The sequence below is a fragment of the Corapipo altera genome, unplaced genomic scaffold (assembly GCF_003945725.1).
Source record: "Corapipo altera isolate COAL_440 unplaced genomic scaffold, ASM394572v1 49, whole genome shotgun sequence".
In the NCBI taxonomy this organism is placed as follows: domain Eukaryota; kingdom Metazoa; phylum Chordata; class Aves; order Passeriformes; family Pipridae; genus Corapipo; species Corapipo altera.
In genome coordinates this window covers 6,630,119-6,655,577 of record NW_020884879.1, presented here as the reverse complement: position 1 = coordinate 6,655,577, position 25,459 = coordinate 6,630,119, and the positions used below count along the sequence as shown (strand labels likewise).

The window sequence follows — 25,459 nt, the reverse complement described above, 5'->3', positions numbered from 1 at the left end:
ATATATAAAAAGAAATCATGTATTGCACAGTGTATATATTGAGTTTTTAGCCATTCTAGATGGTAGCTGGTTCAATGAACAGGCTTTGCTCATAGGGTGGTACGGTCACAGATTTATTTTGCAAAGTCAGATAACTATGTAGATGACCTCATAGTCTTAACAAAGATTTTTTTGTTGTTGTTGCAACATTATGGCAGAACGTTTTCAACTATTTGAACTGGAAAATAGGTACCTTTTTTATGCTTTTGAACATTTGCACTAGCCCAAAGACAATGCCTCCCCACCAAGTCTTACAAAAAGCAACTCAAAAGAGCAGCTCTCCCAGGTTTGAACACTTGGGTTGGAAATGGGCTCCTCTATCCCTGCTTCATCCTACCCCCTCTATTAGAAACCTTCCCTGAGTGGGGCTAAGCAAAAATTTGGCCTCAGCCCCAGGAATACCTGATAGCAGCAGGGCCCAGGCTGGTGGCACACAACCATGGCACAAAGGCTCGAAGAAGCCTTGGAGATTGAGCAGCAACTACTGTGGCAACATTGCTCATGCTACAAAAGATCAGAGCAGTGAGAATTACAGTGAAGTTTCCCACCTTTTATTCCAAAAAGCCTAATACTTTAATCTGAAACGCAGGCAGGTTTTAGGTACTGCACTGAAGATTCATCCTTGAATACTTGGCCACTGCAGGAAAGTCCACTGGGAGTTTCAGTGCCCTTGCTGTAGTACTCTCTTCGCCTCCTGGCTGCTGCCAGTTTTGCTGTTGTATCAAAACTGATACACAAGAGATTTAGTACTCTGAAATCTGAAAGCATTTACCATAAAGAAAAATGTGCTGTTTACATGCACAGGCATACATGCATTTTCTTTTTGATTTATAGAAGGGGATACAGTTGCTGAGCTCTCGGGGAAACAGATGCTACCCACACACACACAGGATAAGTGAACTTTTGGTTTTTTAATGCAGCTGCCTTTTTCTTCCTGCTCCCATATGCAGTCCCTGATGAATCAAAAATATGTATTTTATCCAGAAAAGTATTACTTTAGAATGTTCTGAATAGTCTCTAGAGCTAGACAGATTTTAACATATATTTTTTTATTAAATATGTAAAAAGATAAACGCAAGTCAAGTTATTCACATATTCAGACAAAAATCTACTCTATCATGCGACAATTTGTGGATAATGTAAAATGACTGATACATCTGAATAAGACCTTTTTTGTATCTATTATGCCATTACGTATCTATTTATAATTAACAATACATATGTTTACATTCCTTTCAGTTTACATTTAATATATAACCAAAGCTTTATGGTGTGCTATTTAGTAAAGGTAATTACAAATGCATATTAAAACCATAACAGAAGAATGGGTTACTCACAGGGGGTGGGGGGGAAAATAACAACTCTTTCCCCTTTCAGAACACTGCTCTCCCCTCAGCACAGCCAAATTTCTAGTGCCCTCAAGGTATTTCACTGCCCCAGCTCCCTACATCAGTCACTCTGCCCTTGATACAAGCAGTGAGAGGGCTATGGTCCTCAGATTAGAAACAGGATGTGAGGAATTTTCAGGAAATTAAGTGCAACTTTTTAAAAAATTTTCTTTTTTTTTTTCCTTTTTTTTTTTCTTTTTTTTTTAATACATGCTTCAAAAGAGAGAAGAGGAGAGAGGCACAACAGCTTGGCTATGAATTGTCCGGGGAGCTCAGCAACCCCAACCATTTGCACCTTTAGAAAAACGTTTTCCCTTGAAGTGCTCTCCATGCATCTGCTCAAGTATTAGCAGAAGGATGAATGGCAGTAAGCAGAGACTGATGCTGATGAAATTAAGTTTATAGCCTGATCCCAAACTCCTTGCCCCATCAGAGATCCCGTATAGGTTAAAGGACATTCTGGAATCTGGAAAAAAATTAGTAACTGCTCTTCAACAGTATTATGAAGAACTACCATTTATTACAATGACAATTGTAATAAGTACATATGTTCTAATAAACACAAATACAACAAAAATGACAATTCCCCCATTGTGGTGATTCTTGGAAATACTTATTTTGGAATATACACATTTTTTAAATAATTAAACCAGACCTTATTTTCAACCAATTGAAACGGGAGAGGAAAGTGCTGGCCTGCAGGTTGCAAGTACTTTGACTTCATCACCAAGTAGGATGTGAAGTCAGTACTGGATTGCAAGGCTGGCAAAACTTCAGCCTGCAGGGTCCAGAAACTCTTCTGTTGTGCAGGGGGAGGATTAAGGAACTGGAAATACCTGTTCTAGTGCTTAACAGTATTTTATATATTTTTGGTGGTGCAACACAACAGCAGGGTTCTCACATTTAACTAAGAGCCACTTAGCTGCAAAAGATTGATTAGGAATGGAAAACTGCATGTGTCATGCTTGTGTGTGCCCGAGGGTTGATTAATTGAAAACCTTTCCATGGAACCATAAGCTGGGAACGAACACTTTAGGAGCCTATGAACATCTAAAATGATTTAGCTGTTCAACAGGCTTTGGAGTTTTTCAGTGAATGCCAATTGGGATGGGATTTCGACGAGTACCTGCTAAATCAGCATAGCAATCTCCAGTTCGGAAGATCAAGTGAGAAACCAAGAATACCAAGCATTAAATAATCAGAGAGACTACAACACACAGTTTTATGAGAAGAACAAGGAATGCTTTATATACTCCAAGATACCACTGTTTATAAAATACCATCATTTAGAACAGGGTCATGGGACCACACTGGAAGGGAACACTCTCACTGCAGACATCTCCAGGGCCTTGATGAAGGAAGGTCAGCCCAGAGTAGAAGGTGCTCTGTCCCCTTATGTTAGATGGTCCCCCTCTTATGTGTGCCCTGTCTCCAGGACTCCTCACTGCCTCTCCATGCTTTGGAAGCAGCCTCAAACCCGTGAGGTGTCCATGACTCACTTACATAGGGTTTGGAGAGGGGTTCAGGGCTAGTGCTGTTGCTGGTTTTTCCCCATACCTTGCACTAGTGAGAAAATTTCTGTCTTCCAGACTTTTATGGATGGGGCAGTGGAGGGGAGAAAGAAAGCAAAAAGAAATGGCTGGCCTACTTTGTCCTTTTCTGAGGAGTGGGAAGCCAAGGATGATGGCAGAAATCATGTCCTGCAGCTATACTTGTGTCAAGGAGATCTCTCCTCCATCAGCACTGAGCTCTGTGGAGGCAGAGCTGCAGCTGGAGCTGGGACTGGATTCCTCAGGAAGGAAGAAAAGCTGGGAAATGTCTGTTTACTAGTCACGAAACTGGGAGAGTTTTCAAAAAACTTAAGTGGATATCTGTTTCTCCAGAAATAAGCCAAAAAACATACCACGCAGCTTTCTAACACAGGGGTTTAAATCTCCCATTGAAACAGATGCTCTGCCTGTGAAGGCAGGAAAGGAATAAACATGAGCAACATGAGCATTTTCTTCCACAACACACCTCATCGTTATGGCTTGAGTATGACATCCACTGTATCCCTTTATTCCAATTGTTTGACCAAATTTATGCCCCAAGGCAGATGTACTAGAAAACGCGAAAGCACCACAAAGTGAGAAACACAGCTAGTGGTACGGAACTTCTTGCCACACAAAATGCCAATATAAATATGTTAGAACAAGTTACAAGTGTATCATACTTAAGACGAAAAAGAAAAAAAATAAATATATATATTTTTAAAGAGCAGAACAAATCTCAAGCAGCCAAGTGGTGAAGTTGCAGTGATGTACAGTAGGTGATGTAGCCCTACAACCTCTTGGGAAGATACACTGAAAGAGGACGTCTGCAAATGCATCTTGGCAAAGTATTGGTACAGAATGCAGTGGTTGGCTGGCACTCACTATGGTACATAAATGTTAATGGCAGACTGGGAGTGAACTGATTTCAAGTTTGAGGCCGCACATGTTCCATTCTCCAGAAGAAAGTTCTAACACAAAACGAAAATTGTCAGAGATGCTGCATGAGTCAGTACTCATCCTGCTGCTGGGGCTGTTCATGGACTTGCTCTTCACCTTCATGATCATCTGTGTGGCTCTCCTGTAGGGAGAAAAAGACCCCAAAACATTCTTCAGTAGAAAGTACTCCTCATGTAATCCTGCCCCATGGTGCTCACTGTAGCACAAATCTTAATTTATAATTTTCATGCAAGTAAGTACAAAAGGGGCTGTTACCTAAGAAAAGCAGTCTCTTGTAGTATTACAATAAAATGTATTTACTTTAATCGAGGCATATGCAGTACTGATATTTCCTTAGAAAAAAATGTCAGCTTTCAACATCACTGAGTGATATCTGTTCTGGTAAGCAAACATTTTTAATAGTTAGACAGCGATATGCCAACAGTTAGATGCTGTATCATACAATCCTGATATCCTCCTATTTTCAGTTTGTCCAAGGTTTTCTGAACCTGTTTGCTGTGGTTTTCACACAGTCTTCACTCTGGGTTTATATCACTAAATGGACATGACACTTGTGCTATCGCTTGCTTTAAAAATTAAACACAGCCTCCTTTTTGAGGTCAGGCATACTACTTTCCCCAAAATAATACACCCATGCTAACTACTAAAGGCTTGCATACACATTTTCTTGGGGAGGTGGGCGGGGAAGAGTCCAGTATTCACTGATTTATAAAGCTACTGCCAAAATCACTAATCACCAAATAAGCACTTCCCATTTACAAATGGTTTTTATGCACCAAAGCTGTCCCTCTGAATATACATTCCCACTGGAAGACAAATCCAACTCAAGGTGATACCAGTTCGAAACAACTTCCAAGTTAGAGACAACAGACCTAGTATCCTGAGTTGACCTGGATGTTATCTGAGTTCAAAAAGTCTGGTTGACCCTTGAAGCATCCCTTCTGGATTCCCATTAAGCACAGCTGCATTTACAGCTTTCCTCTCAAGTGGTGTCCATTTTTCCACAGCACGGTTCACTGAAAAGATCCCTCTCGCATACACTCTACCCTGCATTAGTACCACTCTGCTGTTGGGAGCTCTGAAGGAAAACACTTTTCCAAGACACTGAGCTGCCATTCAAGTGCATCCGCAGTCCAGTACCTGTGCAGAACTCTCCTGGCTCCCAGCAATTTCGTTAGAAGCAAGTGGCTTGAACAACAAAATTGAACACATTGATACTGCTAAGTTTTCAAATTTGAGGCAAAAATCAAAAGAAAAGTGAGGCCATGATTTGACTTTTTCCACAATAGTCCAGAGCAGCTTATGAAATAAGCAAATTCGCTTCTGGCAATAACATATTTGTATTTCTAAAGGGCAAGAGCAGGAGAATAAGGCTCCTAATAGTTGCTGATACAATGGAAATAGTCAGCTGTTTGCCACGAACAGAAACAGGCCAATTCCAACTGAAAGCAAGCTCTCTATCACTCAGGTGCCATTTTCAGGTAGAAGTCACATATTGGTCAGGACAAGTTTAGCACCTTTTGGCCCCCCGGGGGGAATGATGCCCTTATTACATACAGTAGGTATATCATGTCAAAACAGCTTTGTGCACAATACCTAAAAACTGCAACTTCTGTGACGGGCTGCAAGGGTGAGGGACTTGCAGAGAACAGAGTAGCACAGAGAGGAGCTGACAGCTGTGAGAACATGGCCCTGCCTTGTGGGGTGAGAAAACTGAAGCTTGTTTAATGAGCCAATGTTACCTTAACCCCATCTATCCTGACCCTCCTTATGTGTTGAGGTGATCTGCTCTGGAATGCATATGTTGCACAGACTCTCTGTACGCCCAGTTTATGTGATACCCCTATTAGAAAAGCCCACTCATGTGGACTTCATAGGTCACATATACATGCTCCCTTTTCATTCATACAATAGGAAAAGCCTCTAACCATGGGAATTGGCTTGGGAATCTACTCCACAGCTCTGAAGAGGAGTGGTGGTTCCTCTCTTGCCAGGTCTACCTTTGATGGAAATAGCGAATCTTATGTGACTGACTCCCTCAGAAGTCATTCTGAGACCTGGGATACATGCTTCTCAGTATGTATAGCTTGTACAAATACATGAAATGGGAAAGACAAGAGTCACCATGCCCAGTTACTTTGGGACTGTGGAATCTCCTTGAATAGCATCCCCTAATAAGGAAAGTAGTAGAAGATCTATTTAGAGCATTTATTTCTGGCTTGAGCCACATGACCATGGTCATCTCTGTCACCCATGCTGAGAGGTGCTCCTTTTTGACCCTTAAATCCATCTGCCTCAAACTACTCAGGTGTGCCTGTACATTGAAGAGCTAGACTATGAAAACCAGGTGTTGGGGAGATTGGGTCTTTTTCCTAAAGTAGCAGCAGAGGAGTAGCTGCTAGAGCAGAAAGTTACCAAGCCAACTGCATTTTGAGCAATTGCTCTGGGAAACTGAGATATCAAACGTGAGCAATTCACCCAAATTCTACATGAACTGAACCAGAACAGTTCATGTAGGAAAGCAAAAGCTTTCCCAAGTTTCTGCTTTATGCCAAGATCCACGTCTGTATGTTTCATACCTACACATATAGCCTCTTCTTGTCCATCAGTCTGAAGCTCTCCTACTGTAATACCATAAGACCAAATGCTTTACACACTGAGATCTTGACACTGTCTATAGCAGTCGTAACATAAGAATTAGGAGCCACATCTTCTCACCAACCAAATGTAGCCTTTTTAGCACTGTTCTCTGTCAAGTTTGATGTTTTTGATGAAGAAGTAAGATTACAAATGAGCAATCTGTAATTAAAAATTACAGTGGATTACGGACTGATCAGCCAAATGTTAAGTGACAGTAGAAGATACTACATCCCTCTTGGGTAAGCAGAGACAACGATGAGGTTTAAAACAGAACTGTAACAGAGAAAAAAGAAAAGGGAGCCTCTATGGACAAGGAACCCAAACGGATTGATATTTGTGCTGCTCAAACTCACCAAAACTGACAAGACAAAAAAAAAGGAATTGATCAGTCTTAAAAATTTAGCCCTTAGTGAATGAAGCAAAACAGAAGCTTATGAAGTGACATGATTGAAAATACACTATGAATCGGAATTCTGAAAAAAATAATTGCCCCACTCCCCATTCCAAGACATGAATCTGGTAAAAATCTCTTCAATGCAATACTACAACAATCAAACCTCTGGAGAATGCTTTTTATAGGGACTATGCTCTATACTTGCATTCTGAATAATTCTACACACAATTCACACAACAGCCTCATGCTGGAAACTGGGAAGGACAAACTGCTGCTACCAAGGGATTAACCTGCAAAATTATGCAAGATGAAGAATTTATCTTGGGTCAAATTCATTACAGAGAGAGAGAGAAAAAACCCCCCAAAACAGATCTGAAAGGCAAAGCAGGACAGTGAGAGAGTAAGGTCCCAACCTAAAAAGTAGGTAGGATCTGAATCAGGACCAAACCAGTCTTTGATTTAGTGCTAATGCATTGGGGTCCTTCCACAGCAAATTACAGTCCATCTGCTAAGCTGAGGAGACCAAATCTTCCACCAAAAGATAAAAAAAAATTGTGTGAGGAATGGCCTCTGTACTCCTCTCTGAAACAGAGTGCTCTCCTGCTGAAGTGACATACCCAGTCTCCCAACTGCAATCACATTTTTAGATAAAGGCACAGTTGTTGTATGTAGCTCATATGCAGGCAGAGATGATGACTGCAACAGAGAATGGCTTGGAGAGAAGAAGCAGATAAAACACTAGGATATGGACTGAAGTTATTGTAGAAAACTTTGTAGAAAATTTTGTAATGTGTTCGCCAGTAAGGAAAACTGCAGGAAGAAAAGCAACAAATGCATTCCTTGTGGAATCACTTTGCTATTTAAGCCAACAGACAGACAGATGTGGCAGGGGTATGGGGAGAAGAGGGATTTTTATGGCTTTGCTTTATAAATAAATCACTGTTCTTGAATCCAGAAGACATTTTCTCTGGTCACCATATATATGTAACACTTTCACCCTGTTATCATATGCCTGGCAAGTTTGTCTTATTGTTTATTCCTGTGAAAATAATGGTTTCCTCCTCCTTTTTCTCTCTAGCACTTGCCCTGCACCACTTAACACATCCTCTTTCCCCTGTCACTTCTCATCTAAGCAGTGGCCCCTGTCAGCAGCAAGTCTGTGGCCCTCTTGCACCTAACTTTCAAACAATAATGCTCTACATCAGTCTTTTTTAGAAAAGCACATGAATTAGTAGTTCCTTCTGCACTACTGATATAAAATTTTAAGTCAGTTGACTACTGCTGCAACAGCTTTCTGGAAACAGATATAAGACAGCCTATGGTGCCACAGTGTTGCCAAGAGATTAAGTTGATGCTTATACACTCTGGAGCCAAAGTCATCATCCACTGAAGGATGAAGGGTCAATTGTCAGTACAATCCATACAGAGATTTAGTTAACATGAATGGGAGTAGTTCAGCTAAATCTTCACTGAATCATTATCCCTGAATGTCTCAGAGGAATTTAACCAGCACCCTTTGCTGCTTCTTGCTTTGTTCAGTGTCCACAACACTAAGTCTAAGATGCAATGACATTCTTGCTTAATCTTCCAGACAATACATTTCTGAAATTTTGCTAATAGAGGATTATTGCGTTTGCACAAGGAAGAATTTTGCCTATAGCAAGAGGATAAAAAATGCTAAAGAGCATTATCTCTGTAGATATAATCATGTACTTGGCAACCTGTACCATACATATTCCAACACTGCCACATGGGCTAGAGAAGGTTCGCAGCTGTAGACACTGAAAGCACCTCTGCCAGAATTTCTGTGATTTTCAACACATTAAAGAACACAAGTAAAAGAATTTATGCAAACAGGGGGAAGATGAAAAAACAAAATTGAGGCTCAGAACCATATGAAGTCAATTTATAATTGTGACACAGACCCTCCCCCTTTCAGATCAACATCAGCAAGCCCAGAATACAAAACCTACACTGAAAAGCAGGGAAAAGGAATCCTTTCCCCAAGCTGAAAAGTTTGCAAATGCAAACTTCCTTTTTGAGGGGAGAAGTCATGGAAATCCTAGCTGCTACACTTCTGCTGACCTAAATATAGTACATGACTCAATACTGTACCAATAATTTTTTATGAAATTAAGCTTTTTTGTTGAAATGAAAAACATTAAGCTTGAACTTACATGTTCTTCTGAAGCATAAAGGACTTCCATTAGCCGATTGACAAGATCATTATTCTCTCCCCCGTGTTCCTGGCAGAGAAGTTCAATCTCCCTTAATTTGCCAAAGTAGAAATCCCTTTCCTTCTCCACGCCTTCAAGTGCAAGTTTTAACGAATGTACCTGTGTATAAACCAAGACATGATGCATCAGTTTTGAGGTGCACTACAGACAAAACAACTCGGTCTAAAATTATGCATGCTAAACAATCTTACATACATATTCAATGGTATAGCTTAAAATGAAGTCCACTTTTTTTCTGAAGTGCTAGATTGAACCATAGAGAGAACAGAAAATTGGGCTCCCCCATTATGCCTCTTGGATACATCTTAACCTTGATCCTTAAAGGTCAGTTTTCTCAGTGCCCTTTTATACTGAAGCCCAAGGCAGCAGTTCAGAAATCAGGGCTACTTCAGCCTTGTCTCCTAACAAGGCTGCCAAAAGTGTCACGTAATGGTAATTAATAAAACTTGCAGCTCAGTACTTGCATTGTTTTGCCTGTATTAATGTGTAGTTGTTGGGAAACCTACAATATCTTCTTGCCTAAAAATACAGAGAATTAGCAGAAAAGCTCACAAAGGGAATTGGTCTAGTTAGGAAATTAAAATGTCCTCTAGTTACAAATGTGAGTTCTGCTGTGCTGGTTGGCCACCTCTCCTGTTCTGCCTCCCCACTTACCATACTGTTACAGACCTGCATTTTGGCATTCTGGTGCCATGACTGGCTGCACCATGGACTTTCTGCTCTGACTGATGCGCTGTTTCTATCAACAAATTCTCTCTGAAATGCTAAGTACCTTTTACTTCGCAGCCTTGTTGTTCATGAGAATCTTCAAGCTATACTGTCAGCCTCAATTTCACCACTAGGACTGCTGCAAATCATTTATGGGCAATGCAGCTGTTAATGATTAGGCTTCATATAAATCATGACAGATGTTGCAATATATTTTTTTACATATATATACATACACACATATATATTTAAAAAAGAACAATTTTGTGGGAGCATAACATATAAATTTTTGTCTAGCAGGTTATACACAGTCAGGATAATGTGTAAGTGGCTCACAAATTTGGAGAACAGCAGTGTAAGAACCAACAGATATAATCACAGACGAAGCTGTCTATAGTAAACACACTGACCCCAATCACATCCAATTACAGCCAAATTAGCACTTTAAAGTCTGCAATTATACAAATTATTTTCTAAATAAAACATGCTAAATAAATCGTATCAGACTACATTTCAGTGAACTGATGCAATTTAATAGAAAGTTCTGTGCTGCCAGTTCCACTGCAAGATAATTTATTTCCTTCACTAGTAAAAATACCAGCAGAGTTCAAACAATGCTTTGACAGCCTACTAAATCCTATCGGGGGTTTTTTCCATAACTGCTGAGCTAGTGATGCCTTTTTCTGACCTTTGTTTGCACTCTCAAAGGCACCAAGCAGCAGAACTGACCTGTTACCAGAGCAGGATCACAGAGCATCTCATTTATGTACTAATCCATTTCTGACCAGCTGTCTTAAGTGTCACATCCAAATCTTCCTTTGACAGTTTGAATCCATGATGGATATAATGATGAGGCAACCTTAAATTAACTGTTTTTTTCACAAAAGTAGGAATAGCAAAATGGAACAGGAGTTTACAATATTCCGGTCTATAGATGAAGACCTCACACTTAGGATATGCCTTCTGGATTGCCACAGCATACTGCTTGAGAGCAATGCCTGAACCCAGATAAAACAAGAATGTAACTGCTTCCAGATCTCTTCTTCTGTGCTTCCTAGAGCTTGGGAAAACAATGAACTTCAGCTGAAAAACTGGCAGCTAATAGCTCAGACCATCTCCCTTTTCTGACCTATTTACTATGAAGACATTTTCCCCATTTTTCATTCTATCACATTTGCTCTTTTTAAAGAAACAAAACCATTAAATTATGCATACACAGTGTTAATTAGCTACAGTATAAACACTGTTATAACCAAACCAGATATGCTTTTCTTCAGTTACATATCAGATACCTGTCTGTGCCACATGAATTCACATGAATTCATATTTCTTCAGATATTTAGCACATCACATCCTACTTTTTCCTTCCATGAACATGTCAAAAGGCTGATACTGTAGGAACAGCACACATCAATTCCCACGCTCCGCTTCTGGACCAAAAGGACCCCTCTGCAACCCAGTTAATGGGTGCAAAGGCAGCAGTTCTCAATAACTGGTCTTTTCTCTGATGGCACTTATTAATAACATGAATACTCACAGGGCTGCAGAACCAGGTTGGAGACAAAGCACAACTGTAGGCACACAGCCAAGATGGTGCTGTTCTCAGAAACTTCGTGTCTACCTACATACAGTTAATGGTTCATGGGACCATTCTCCATATGTAAAGGTCCCTTTCTCTGTATGTAATGGCCCCTGGTTTGTGTTGTCTCCTCAGATACACGGAGACACTCATTCGGAGAGTGCTAGTTGGCACAGACCAAAGACACAGCAGGGACCAGTTCAGTATTTTAATGCTATGGGTAATCAAGTTCCAGTGCAAAGTGACATTCCTTGGAAGTGTTTAATTTACTAGCACAGATCAAAGATAATTTTAAGAGAAACTTTAAGATTGTTGGGAGTCATTAAACTAGTAAATGTTAGGGACAGCTTACAATTATTGCAAATAGCTCATTAAGCTATGCTATGGTAAAACAGTGTACAGACATCCCCACTAATTAAAATTTTCCACTACAAATCGCATGGAAGTTCAGATAATTCAATCTCCCTTAGCTACTATCCATGAAAGGTCTGAAAAAAGACTCCTACAGCCACATAGGAATCTGATATCCAAGACACAATTCAACACTTCTTACTCCTAATAAAGACAGAAACTGGGTAAAAGCGGCTGCTGCCCTCATCTTCACAACTGCTGGAGAGTGGTAAAAACCAGGTAATTTGGCTCTTCCAGCATGTTCAGATGGGGGGTCGGGAAAACTTGGCTCAGAGCTGCTTTGCAGCATAACGTTTTTGGCTCATGTTATATGCCAAGGGTGCACAAGTATCCATTAGTGGGAAATGAGATACCGAATGTTGTCAACATTAAAAAAAAAGCCTTCCAGACTACTCCAGCTAGATGTCTCTTAAAAACTAGCTATAAAAGCATCAACTTTTCAAATCCTCAGAATTTCTTCTCCTCTTTTGTGATGGGGGAAATTATCACTTTTCCTTCAGGGTTATTTGTATATAAAGCTTAAGGTTTTCACACATGGAACATGCTAGGAATCTGTTAGCAGTGGATGTGATAGTGAATGTCTATTTCAGTAAAGATCAAATATTTTTATGGTGCTCAGATCCCAACCAACTCTTCCTCCTGAAGCAAACACATTCTGACTTCTGAGAACAGATGTCACGGTTTAAGTTGCATTAAGCTGACGTTTGAACTCCACTCGACAGCGATTAAAGAAAAAAGGATTCCATGAAAAATATAAACATCCATTTCTTGTGCAACATTTAAAAACTCTTCTGTTACAGCAACAATCTAGAGCCCATTGGGAAGGCTGGTGGACACTGTTGTGCTCCCTGCTGCTTGGAATGATACCCAGAATCTGCAGTATGCCGTGTTTGGGATGTGCCTATCCATCCACATAACATTAACCAAGAACTTGCAAACAGTGCCCCAACAAACTGAAATCTTTGCTGTTCAGGTCAGTGAAAATCTGAAACTGAAACGCCCTTAATTGTGGGAAATTATACATGACCCAGAATAACAACTATTTCCTGAATGCAGCTGCAGGCAGCTCAAATGCTATAATAAGTTTTTTTCCTTTCCATTTTCCCTCATCCAGGACAAACACAGGCATCAGGCCCCATTTATACTAGCGGCATATACAGCATTCTGACAGCACAGTCTTGAGCCAGATGCAGGTATTTATTCATGTTCAGTGCAGACACTCTTGCATGTCTAGGAATAAGAGAGGTGTAACACTCCAGAGCATAAACAAAAATGAAGCTCTTACATTCCTAACAATAAAGAAATTCTGAAGCTTTATTAACTAGACTGCAGAATATTATTTATAATATACCTAAGTATTCTCACAAAAGGAGGTCACATTTTTAAATGAAAATGGCATATTACCTTCTTAATGCCTTCCTTTCAGAATGCAGAGTGCAATGACCTAGTGTCAATTCATCTGCAAATCTCTTAACATCTCAGTATTACAAACGGGCTTGTCTTCTCCACAATGACATGTTAAATGATTTATTTCATTTGCAATACACAAGAGCAAAGACACTATTGGTATTTTTCCCATCCAAGTGAAATAAAAGATATATTTCAACACATAATAAAATTATCATACTTCAGCAAGACTTAGCTGTCACTCCTAAGATATTTTTTTTAAAATAATGGTAAACACCAGTAATCTCTCCCAGATCTTATTTTTAACAATAAATCTTTCTTTCTCTTTCCAGCTGAGCTATTTCCACTTTTATCCCTTCATAATTCTGGAGAGCATCATTCAGCAGAGGACAGTATTAGATTTCATGCCTGCCTGTGACATTGATGCATCTAATTTTGTGCCCAGAGCAAATTTACCTGTTCGCTGAGCTGTATGACTTGAGTTTCCAAATCTTTATCTGATTTGGATGCTGAGCTGCTGGGTGCAGCTTTTTTTGCTGAAGATGGGCGAGAAGGTGTTGATCCTGGTTTAGAAGCTGGACTGGATTTAGCAGCACCTGAAAACCACAATAAATCAATAAATCAATCAACCAAGATTGATCTCTATGATAAATGCATTCCTATTAACCTGGTACTTCAACAAAAGAATTCATTTTACAGCCAGCCATTCTCTCTCTTACTTCAAGGAGGAAGTGGAGGAAGTTCTGGTGCTGCTATACCTTGAGAAAGGAAAAACCACATTTCCTAGCAGTCTGAGTTTGCTACTGAGAGTGAACTAACTCTAAAATCAAAATAAACAAACATCAAACCAAGAATATAGAGTTCGCTTAGCTCTGAGCAGCTTTCAGCTTCAAAACAATGCGCCATTAAGAGACCATTCTCCCAGTCCATTACTTAGTGTATGCAGCTATCCCTCAAGTTCCTGTCCCTCAAGTTCCGTGGAGAAAGACAGAACTGAAACAAACTCAGTTAAACTGCCTCTGTGCTTTCTTCATTCTCAAATGTAAACCATCCCTGAGACAAGGGCATTGAGATTCAGACAGAGCACACAGAATTGGCGAACTCACAGTTGGCCACAGTGACCAAAAGATGAGTTTTGATCTGCTTAGGTTTTCCTATTTCTTTTTAATTACTTGCACTGCAAATCTGCAAGAATACGGAGCAACATCTTCACCAGCAAAAATGGCAATTAACAAGTGCATACAGATACTCTTTTTCCCAATGACTGTAGCACACAAATGCCCAAGCAGAGGAACAGTTGTGTGCAAGGGTTTGCAGTGCCTTCACAGGAACCTCATGGTCAGCTCCTCACGCCTTGCTCTGCCTCTCCATCTTTCACCTCCTCGACACTGGCTGTTTGATTTAGTCGCTCAGCCCAGTACATGAGTGCCTGGCTCACAGCCGTCCCCCTTGCCTCAGTTCCCATAAGCACTGTACTCTGACTCAGCCTTTTCGTTATTCCCTCCAACCAGGAATAAATTTGAGATGTAGCGGACAGACATCTGGTACAGAAACTGGTTTGGTTAAGAAGACAGAACACAAACCCAGCCTCCCTCAGACCTATTTGATTTGATTTATGAAGCAGACGTGAATCAGAAGTCCTGATCAGCAGCACCCATCTTTATCACTGTTTCCTACAAATAGCAAAGTACAGTTGTCCAAATGTGCTGACAGGCTCCAACCCATCCTCCACCATCAAATGATGTTGACTCTGAAGCCTGGGCCACACAAGAGACAGCCCTAATCCAGCAAGCACAGCTGAGCTCTGAGTTTGTTGCAGTTCACCAATTCCAGAGAAATTTGCAGCCACTTTCTACCACACACCTCCTAGCCAGCTGCTCCTCCCATACAATTACTTGATTTATGGCACACTACAAATTGTTCTAAGTTGTCATTTCCATGATGTATCACCAGTGTCAGACAATGCTTTAATAAAGAAATTAATTGTAAAACAAATGTAGCACAAAAAGGCATTACTAGGAAGAAATAAGGAGGCAGGGAGAGGGAGAGACACATTTTGTGGTGTTGTCCATATGACCAGACTGTGGAGGTCACAGTCTCACTGACCTGAGAACTGTGACAGCAGTTCACGGGAGGAGCTGAAAAGCGATGGGAAAGGAGAGCAGCAATGGGTTATTTAATCAAGCTTGCTTAAGCTTTCCTGATTTAGTCACAGGCTTCCCTCTGTAACAGGCATCTCCTCCCACCCTAAAGGATAACTCTGTATTAACTGGGTCATGTAATGCCAACGGAACACAAACAACTTGATAATTCAGTTAACATGTAAACACTTCTGTGCGAGATGCCCATCCTCCTTTTCTATGCTCTTTTATATAAGGCAGATAAGAAAAGAAAAAGAAAAGTATCTTGGTGGGATTTTTTTGTGGGTTTTGTTTGTTTGTTGTTCTTGGGTTTTGTTTTGTTTCTTTTAGAAATTGGTGACTCCAATAGCTTCCATGTCTAATTGTATACACAAACTCTTCTCTAGCAGATTTCAGCTATAGCACACAGACTCAATAAACTTGGGAAAATTCAGTGTTGTACATATGTCAGAAATAAAACATTTTCACACTGTACTTAGATCAGCAAGGAATAAATCGTCTGTGGAAAAACATTAAAAATGCCAGAATCTTTTGGTGCTATTTCTTTCTTTACGAAATTGCCTAAACTTTAGTACCCTGCCTTCAATGTTTTCTAGGTTCAGCCCAACTAAAAGTCAGCTGCTTCAGAGCAGGATTGCTAAGATGTTCTCAGAGCCAGAAAAATAATTCGTTTGGATTAGCAGATAAACAAGAAAACTAATGTCAAATATGAGTGAAAAACACATGTGAAATAAAATCACTTTGACTCTTAGCATTCTAATTGGGTCACAAGTTGTTTCATGAGTATTTGTATCACACACAACTGCAACACACACCTGTACAACACTTAAAATAAAATTTATGTATACTAAACCAAAGAATCGATTATTTACTTCTTACTGTGTTCTACACTCATAAGATGCAGTTCAGGGTATCAACTGAAAAGTAAATGCTTTAAAACAAGCTATGGCCCTTCAGATGTGAAACCTTGGCTGGTAAATGCAGATCCCCCCCTCTACCAACTACCCTTGTTCTACCTGCACATAAGCACTGGAGAAGCTCTTCAGCTCTTCTAGGGCAGCATCCTTTGGCCTGTCAGCTTTTCACCATTTCTCCTGGGGAGTCATGGTGCAAGACCTAAGCAACATGTGTTGTGCAGGACTGGCATATTGCTCCCTTTCACGCTCGATGGCCCTGCCAAGCGAGACAGTTCTTTGCAGACTGTAGTACTGATCACAGAAAGCCAAATCATTAAGTGCACACCTCTTTTTAACCATCAGAGACAGCTGAGGACAGAGCAGGCACAAACTTTTAATCCCCAGGTATTCTCTCTAATTAGCAGCTGAGGGGCCCTCCCAGAGCATGCAGAGCAAACCCACACTCCCACTGCCTGCGGACAGCGAGGGCTGGATAGCACCGATACACTGCATTGTACTCTGCCCTCCTTTGAAAACAACAAAGCCTTTTGAATTTCTACAGCAAAGTGTTACTGAGCTTTATGACGTCCACACAAGTCAAAAGAAATCCACTTTTGCTTTGCAGCTCAGGATCTTACATGAACGTGATATTCCAATTTCAGTCACACAGATAAAGACCGGCTAAGTAGATACTTGATGGTATCAGCAACAGCTGGATAGAACTTAATTGCAACAGAGAATGCTTACGGATTTCTAATTTAAAATTTCCTGGAGGAAAAAAAAGCTTTACTGCACATTTATTCTGAAACATCAGTTTAAGAATCAGCCCAGAGGTAAGCCTCCCATTCTAGTTAAAGCTTAATTTCATATAAGAATTAAAGGATGTTGGCTGGTAGAGTAGTGCTAAGTACTTGCCACAGCCAGATATCTAAACAAGAGATGAAAGATCTTGGTAGATCTTTCTTAATGACTTGCTGTTGAGCAATGGTTTTGCAGTCAATTAGTGCAATCATGGAACAGTTTCTAATGCATTGCTCAGAGGGACTATACAATCCAAGCAGTTTAAATGCTTTCCAACATCATATCTTCTATGACAATATTTATATATAACCCACTTAAATATTCTGAGGAAGTACAAAATTTTATACAGATATTTTATTTTAAAAATATCCAATAACCAGCTCTTTTCACTGACCAGTGAAAGAACTGCATTGTAAACAGCACCATAAATGTTTCCCACTACCAACTCCTTTTCAAGTTTACTGCTGATGTTCAAGAAGAAATGCCAAGCCTTGCCCTGGAGAGGAATCACCCCTTGACCCAGAACATCCTGGCAGCCAACAGACTGGAAAGCAACTTGGGCAGAAAAGGATTTGGGCATCCTGGTGGGCACTAAATTGAGCATAAACCAGCAAGGTACCCTTGCAGCAAGGAAGGCCAACAGCCTCCTGGGCTGCATTGGGAAGAGCATTGCCAGCAGGCTAATTCTCCTTCTTCAGTCAGCACTGCTGATGCACATCAAGAGTGCTGGGTTCAGTTGAGGTCTCCTCAGAACAGGACAGACATGGATGAACCAGAGACAGTCCAACAAAGGCCCACAAAGATAACTAAGGGACTGGGCGCCTCACATATGAGGAAAGTCAGAGAGCTGGGACTGTTCAGCCTGGAGAAGAGAAGCTTCAGGGGGATCCTATCTACACCTGGAGAGAGGGTGCAAAGAAGATGGAAACACTTCAGTGTTCCTTTCAGTAATCCCCAAAGGATGGGAGGCAACGGGCTCAAAACAAAATACAAGAAATTCCACTTAAACATAAGAAGAAACTTCTTCACTCTGAGGGCTATCAAATACTGGCACAAGCTACCCAGAGAGGCCAGGGGGTTTCCAACCCTGGAGATACTCAAAATGCATCTGGATATGGTCCTGGGCAACCAGCTCTAGGTGACTCTGCTTTCAGAAGAGGGGTTTGACTGGACAATCTCAGAGGTGTCTTCCCACCTTCACTGTTCTGTAAGAACTTCTGTGACAGCATGCTCTGATTTTAGGTCAAAGCAGAGTTCAAACTACAATTTTTTTCTAAACAGTATCACAGTTGCTTCAATTAGCACCTGGATAACTTATTTGTATCTGCCCATATAACACTAGCAGAGATGAGAAAAGTAAATTCACAGATGAAAGACAAATTATTTTGTTCTTATACTCAAGTTAAAATGAACCAGCTTTGGAATGCATTACAGATTTCTACCTGTGGTACTCCAGAAACAATTACTAGTATGTATCCCCCTGCAGTTTCAGCTTCACTGTTCTTTCTGGTAAAGACCTGTTTTACGAACAGATGTAAACTTCTGCAATTTAAAACAGTGGATGTTGGCACTGTGCAGGGTTTGGGTACAACAAAGTTAGGCTGCACATTCCAGGTCTCTCTGCATCACAAGAGCAGTCTTGCAGTCAAGAAACCTACTTGAATGTTCAGGCAGAAATCCTCCTTGAAGCTACATGAGTAATTAATACACTGTAAAATATTTATGTAAAATTTTAAAGAAAACATGCATGAATACAGTGTGGACGTGCATGCGGACAGTGTGGAAAGCCATGGAAGCCCTGAGCAAGCACAAGACTTGGCTGAGACCACACGAGTACTGCTCCAGTGGAATTTAGGAGTCACTCACAGTCTATTTTAGTCAAATTAAAGGATTTCATAAAGTGAATATTCCTGACTCATGCCACAGGAGAAAAATCAAACCCAACAAGAGGCTACAGAGCTAGTAATTTCTTCACAAGCAAAAGAAAAACTCTCCACCCGCTTAAACCAAATGAGTGAGAACAGCAGATGAATTAATATTCACACACACTTATTGTTGCAGCTACACCAGGATGCAAGGAACTGCTCAATTTAGGGATGCTTACTGGCATAAGTGATGACAAATGATGCTTAATAGGAATTAAACAACCTCAGACAAAATCTGACTTGATTTTCAGAATCCCAACACTCTGTGGTGCAGCTGCCTAATTATTTTGTGGTACTACCTTCCCTTGGGTGGCAGGACCTTTCTGTCCCCTCAGCTCTCCAAATCTCCACTGCCTCTGGCTACAGTACAGACTCTACATTGATCCTCACTGTAAGACAGCTGGCAAAGAGAAGTGTGTATGATTACTTGAAACTTTTACAATTTCAACAGAACTATCCAAGGAAGAACATACAAGGGAGTCTACCTGTTGGATGAAAAAGTTTTGTTGATGGCATGACTCCCTTGGTTTGTCTTTAATATAAGATTTGATAGATGGGAACTAACCAAAGGGTCTTGCCCATCATAAATGAAGACATTACTCTCGGTTTGAAATAACCAACATTTTAAAGGCAACTACTAATTGTTCTCAACTGGAACCCCTATTTTCTCTAGAAACATCTTCAAGCATGCAAGCATTCATCTGCAGTGGATGAAACCATTCCACATAGCCTAAAAAGAGTAATAACAATTTAAAATTTGAAATGCTCTTAAAACCCTGCATTTTCTAAAATCCCACTGTCTGCTTAGCTACAAGGAAAAAGCAGTCTCAAAATGAAAATCTAAAGTAAAATCTGCAAAGAAATGCATATTGAAAAATGAAAGATCATGCAAAAATTTGAGCAACATAAGCACTCAAACCATACCCACAGTACACTGAAAATTAAGAGCCTTTTCACCACTGCTTTTCCAAACACAATCATCTTTTTAGAAAAAAGGCCCTAGCTCCTGCACTGCAAGCAGCATTGCCTTGTGGTCTAAATTCTCGAGCTCAGTGGGTTTAAAAATTAAATTCTCCTCATGCTGGCAGGGGAGGTGTGTCTGTATTACAGCTGAGACATTTTCCTCTACCTCCCAGACCAGCACTGTCACTGCACATGCTGTTCCCATCAGTTAGTACAATTCCTTGGCCTTGTATGAACTAGGCATGAGAAGGTTTTCAGTTTGTCGCCCTGCAGCTCAGCCACGCTGTCCTGGAGTACCCCATCACTGCAGGCAGACGTTGCCATCACCAACACCAACTGCCTGACACCTGGGGAGAAGGTAGAAAGTCTTGGTGGAAAGCAAAATAAAAAAAAATAAAAAAAGAGCATTAGAAGGAGTTCTCTAGTCTCCCAGGTGTCCTAATTGTATCAGCTACTAAAATAGACTGGTTTTGTTGAGCATTTTTATCCCTCAAAATTAATTCCTAGCATATCTGCCACAGCAGGATATACTATTTCCCTACAGAAAATCATTATTTTTCTTTTGCAATTGGCTCTTCGATGGCACATTATATATAAAGCATTCATGCACAAACAGTTCATTCTGCCCTGGTTATTTTCCCTGTCATAGTGTGAGTATTTTTAGCCCTCATGTGATCCTCCAGTATTTTCCAGCTCTGCTTTAGTCATCCTGCTCTCACTGAATATTTCAAACTAAAAAAATCTAACAGCTTTTAGATCTAAGAACCTCTCACATTTTTAGCTTACATGTAAATAATTAATTTTATTAAGCTGTCTTTTCCACGTGTATTTTTGACACCCCATACCCACACACAAAAGAGTGCTCCATGGAGATCTGCTCTGACATACAGGAATACTTACATAAGACACTAAGCTAAAATCCTGATAACCTGATCAGTATTTTCAATTTTGACCAGATGAGGCTTTTTCCGCTGTTTCCCGCAGGGAACATTAGAACTGGCACAAACAACAGTGCCCTAATATTTTAATCCTGTACCATAATTTTGACTGTACATCTGTAGGCTGTTTACCACTGCATTAGAGAAGAGCGGAGGCTGCTGGAGATCGAAAGTCGGCTCAGGGCTGGCAGATGGCATTATATCTCAAAGCAGCTGTGGTGCTGCTGGCAGAGAGCCTACAGCAGTGCTCTGTGCTGCTGGCTCTGCTCCTTGAAGGAGGAAAACACCCTAATTCCCCCAGCAGGGAGCTGCATTTACCTGGTGAATCCTTGCTGCTCTTATTCTTTCTAGAAGCAGACTTCTACACGTTACCAAACCCACCCACCCACGCTACCACCGTTAGCTCGGCCACAAATCGGCTCTGTGTGATGGAAGGGACGAGGCAACACGAGGGTGGCACAGCAGATTAGTCGTAGGGACCTATTTATGCTTCCATTTCCGAGCTGCATTATCCTTGACCTGCGCTAACTCCCCAGTAGGATCACCTTTGGAAGAGGAAGGGTTACGGCTGCTGGCCTACTCCCAGTTAACACAAACCCCAGTGCATTTTCAGATTTCTCGAGTTTTGCCTTGTTTTAAAAGCATTTTTTTTCGAATTAAATAAAGACCACACTATGCATTTGTAGAGATACAGGTAAATATCCACGTACAGGTACAGAAAGCACCTGATACCATGGGGTCCTGTCAAGCCTTAGTGCCTAACTAAATACCAAAAATAATTTTAACTCATGCCAGTACCTTTTAGAGTAAGTTTTCAGAGCAGTCTTTAGGGATTTGACCACTTACTAACTGAAAGACATATCTTAAGTCTACCTCTGAAAATACAGTGTTAGAACACAGTGTCATAAAGCAGTTATAAAGAGTTAACAAGATCAGTATCTCTTAAATCACTCAAATTGAAAACTCAGTCAAAGGGCACTGGAAGAGTTATTACATGAAACAACAGGAATCATCTGAAATGCATATGAAAATTACTAGTAGCTAAATAATTATTCCTTTAGAAATGTATACATTTGATCAATTTACAATATTTTAAAGTCTGCCAAACCCCAAAATATATTATGAACGAGTACCCACATATCTACTTGCTCTTGACACCAAACAACAGATGCATACATTCAGGCATGTCTACTACGCACTGTTTAAAAACTTTTGGATTATGCTGAAAGATCTTCTGGGTTATTTTCTCTCACTATTGCTTCATTTTGTTTTGCTAATGAACTGAAACAAGGCAGTACTAAGACTTCAAAGCTTCAGTGTTAATATAGAGCAAATAACACAAATTAAAAATGACACCAAGCTGTGTGGTCAACACACTGGAAGAAAGGGATGCCACCCAGAAGGACCTTGACAAGCTTGAGAAGTGGGCCCATGTGAACCTTATGAAATTCAACAAGGCCGAGTCTTACACCTGGGCTGGAGCAATCCCAAGCAAAAATACAGGCTGGTTAGGGAAGGGATTAAAAGCAGTGCTGAGGAGAAGGACTTGGGGGTGCGGGTCGATGAAAAGCTCAACATGACCCAATAACGTGTGCTTGCAGCCCAGAAAGCCAACTGCGTCCTGGGCTGCATATTATGGCTCTTATAACAACTGTAAAGAATACTCCTTGTGCATGTGCACAAGATGGAGGTACAGAAGCACATCTTTCATGGTGATTTTCCAACTACTCAGAACTTGCTCCCACATCATTTCAATTTACTCTGAAATGGCCTGAGATGAGGCACACACAAGTTGGCAGATGCATACAGAACTCCTCCCAGTGTGTTCTCTGTCAACAGGCACCCAGTAAGGGCTCTCATCCTGTCAAACAACCAGGTCACCTGATGCAGTGAGGTGAGGCTCAAAAGCACAATACATCAGTGAAATGAAAATGCGCTCACCCTGAAATCAGGAAACCTATGAATGACTGACACCTAAATGAATTAGTCCTGTTCCGAAACACAAGCAGCAAGAAAAACTGGAAATCTCATTTCACTCAGCATTATGTATTGTCTATATCCCCATCCTCAGATCAGAAATTAAACTAGTGTCCTCCCTCTCACATTTCTGGACAATACGGAAAATAATAATGAAGGAATCTTTCGATGAAGAAGCTAACTCTCACAGCCACAGGATCTTACCAAAACTCATCACACTATCTCAGTTGTCCTACTCCATACAAAGGCTGGGAAGGCATGGGACATGCTCTTCAGTACAACCAACAACACAACACAACACTGTATTATCCTCCATATCAGCTGGCTGGTTCCACTCCAGTAGCTATTCAATTTCTGTAGGATTGTCACCTCCACAGCTTTAATTTGGATGACATATTTGTGACTTTGGTAAAAACAGACCATCTGTACAAAGAATTAATAAGTCTGTGTTTAATAAAAGTGTCTTTTCCAATTTCTCAACTGGACAACACCTTGACGTTAGCACTTGGGTTTTGTTTTCAAAGGGAGTGCAAGACATTACATGGGAAATTAGAGTGTGCCAGGCCCTGAAATTCAGAGGTTCAGGCACAAGACGGTGCAAAACAAAGATGTAAACAAGCTTTAGAAGCTCAGAGCAGCGCTGGCTGCTATTAGGTGCTCCATTTCCTGGAAGCACTAATGAGATAAAGGCAGCTGGCCAAGAATGCCCCACTTTGACGTCAGGAGTGATCAGAGCAGAACGCTGAAATCTGGGTATGACTCCAGAGCATAAGCCAGCCTAAAACTGAGGGTGCCTCACACCCGCCCCTTCCCTTTGCCACTGGTGCATATCCGAGCCCATGAGAAGGCAGGTCACAGATTTAAAACCAACTAAATATTAATCCTTATTTGAGGAATGGGTTAGTATAAATCCAGGACAAACCAATAAAGGAATTAAGTGTGTGTGCATGTGTGTTTCTGCACGCACAAACCTGTGTGCCTATAGACCATCAACCCCAGTAACACTTGTTCAGTGAGTTGTTTTTTTTTAATATTAGCTGCTCTCCTGTTCACTTAGTTAACAAAAATGGGACCTGCTTAGTCCTTAGTCATACCAATATTACATAAACACCAAAGATCAGGTTTAGTCCTTTAGCCTGTTCCAGAAGCACTGTTGTGGTTTAAGCCCAGTAGCCAGCTGAGCCCCTACAGCTGCTCTATCACTGTCCCCTGCAGTGAGACTGGGGAGAGAATCAGAAGGGCAAAAGTGAGAAAATGCATGGGTTGAGATAAAGACAGTTTAACAGGTAAAGCAAAAGCCATGCAAACAATTCATTCACTATGTCCCATGGGCAGGCAGGAACTAAGCCATCTCCAGGAATGCCACACTCCATCACCCATAATGGTGACTTTGCAAGAAAAACGGTGTAACTCCAAACATCCCTCCCCACTTTTCTCCTTCTTCCTCCAGTTTTTCTTGCTGAGCACGATGCCATGTGGAATGCATTATCCATTTGGTCTGTTGGGGTCAGCTGTCCTGGCTCTGCCCCTTCCAAATTTCTTGTGCACCACCTGCCTGCTTGCTAGCAAGGCAGTGTGAGAAACTGAAAAGGCCTTGAAACTGTAAATACTGATCAGCAATAATTAAACATCCAAGTCTTATCAATCCAAAACTTAGCACCATACAATCTCCTATGAAGAGAGTGATCTCTATCCTAGCAAAACCCAAAATAAAAAGTTAGAAGACTGAGGTATCTTTGAGAAGGAGCAATAGTTGTACTTTGTTAGTTAAGAGGACTAGCATACCCAACAATAAACACACATAAACCAGAAATAATTTTTTTTCCTTCTGGTCAGCCCTTAAGATTTGGAAACATTTTACTCTCCATAAAAATTAAAAAATAAATCAGCCTGTGCTAGCAATTTCCTGTAAAAGTGGAGGTGTGAAAGACAAACACACTCCATTTAATGCTCTTGAATACACTTACACATACCACATTCACCAACAAGAAGGTTAAATGCCTTTGTCATTACTGTAGTCCACATCATTTACATCAAGGTGTTCAGTGGAGGAGGCACAGTGAGGTTGGGCCAAACTGGAGTGCTCAAAAAGTTAACTTTCTGACGTGTCAAGATGCTAAGCCAAAAAGAATGCAAGGCAGAAAGAATGGCCTAGCCCACACATTTTTAACCAGTATTTATGTAAAGTAGACCACAGCTTACAATTACCTTCAGAGACAGAAATGGAATTTTTAAAAATGTAAAATACCTGCAGTTGGAGAGTTTGCATGGTGAGACTTTTTGGGCAGGTTGAAGATCTGTTCACCAGGATCTGGTGGGGGAAGAGCATCTTGGCCTTGTCGAGCTTCCACAGGATCATACTCCTTCCCATCATAGTTAGCATCAAAGAACTTCTTAAACCACTGAATGAAATCTAAGTTGTCTTGGAAGCGCCCTTTGACCAGTTTTTCCACAGGAATTACCTGAAAAGTAGAATAAAGGTTCCAATAATCTGTCACTACCATTTTAAAATATAAACATTACATA

At 40.7% G+C, this 25,459-nt stretch overlaps 1 protein-coding gene across 3 annotated transcripts in view; it reads right to left on the bottom strand.

Annotated features, from left to right (window-relative positions):
- Positions 1-1,071: 1,071 nt before the first annotated feature.
- The window catches only part of MAPRE2 (microtubule associated protein RP/EB family member 2), a 101,498-nt gene continuing 77,110 nt past the window's right edge, over positions 1,072-25,459 (bottom strand). For all 3 annotated transcript variants that reach the window (XM_027638947.1, XM_027638946.1, XM_027638948.1), the window contains 4 exons: positions 25,182-25,395; positions 13,749-13,888; positions 9,128-9,286; positions 1,072-4,037 (listed from right to left, as the gene is read on the bottom strand). In XM_027638947.1, the coding sequence (XP_027494748.1) occupies positions 3,966-4,037; positions 9,128-9,286; positions 13,749-13,888; positions 25,182-25,395 (585 nt within the window). In that variant the 3' untranslated portion in view covers positions 1,072-3,965. The remainder of the gene's footprint in view (positions 4,038-9,127; positions 9,287-13,748; positions 13,889-25,181; positions 25,396-25,459) is intronic.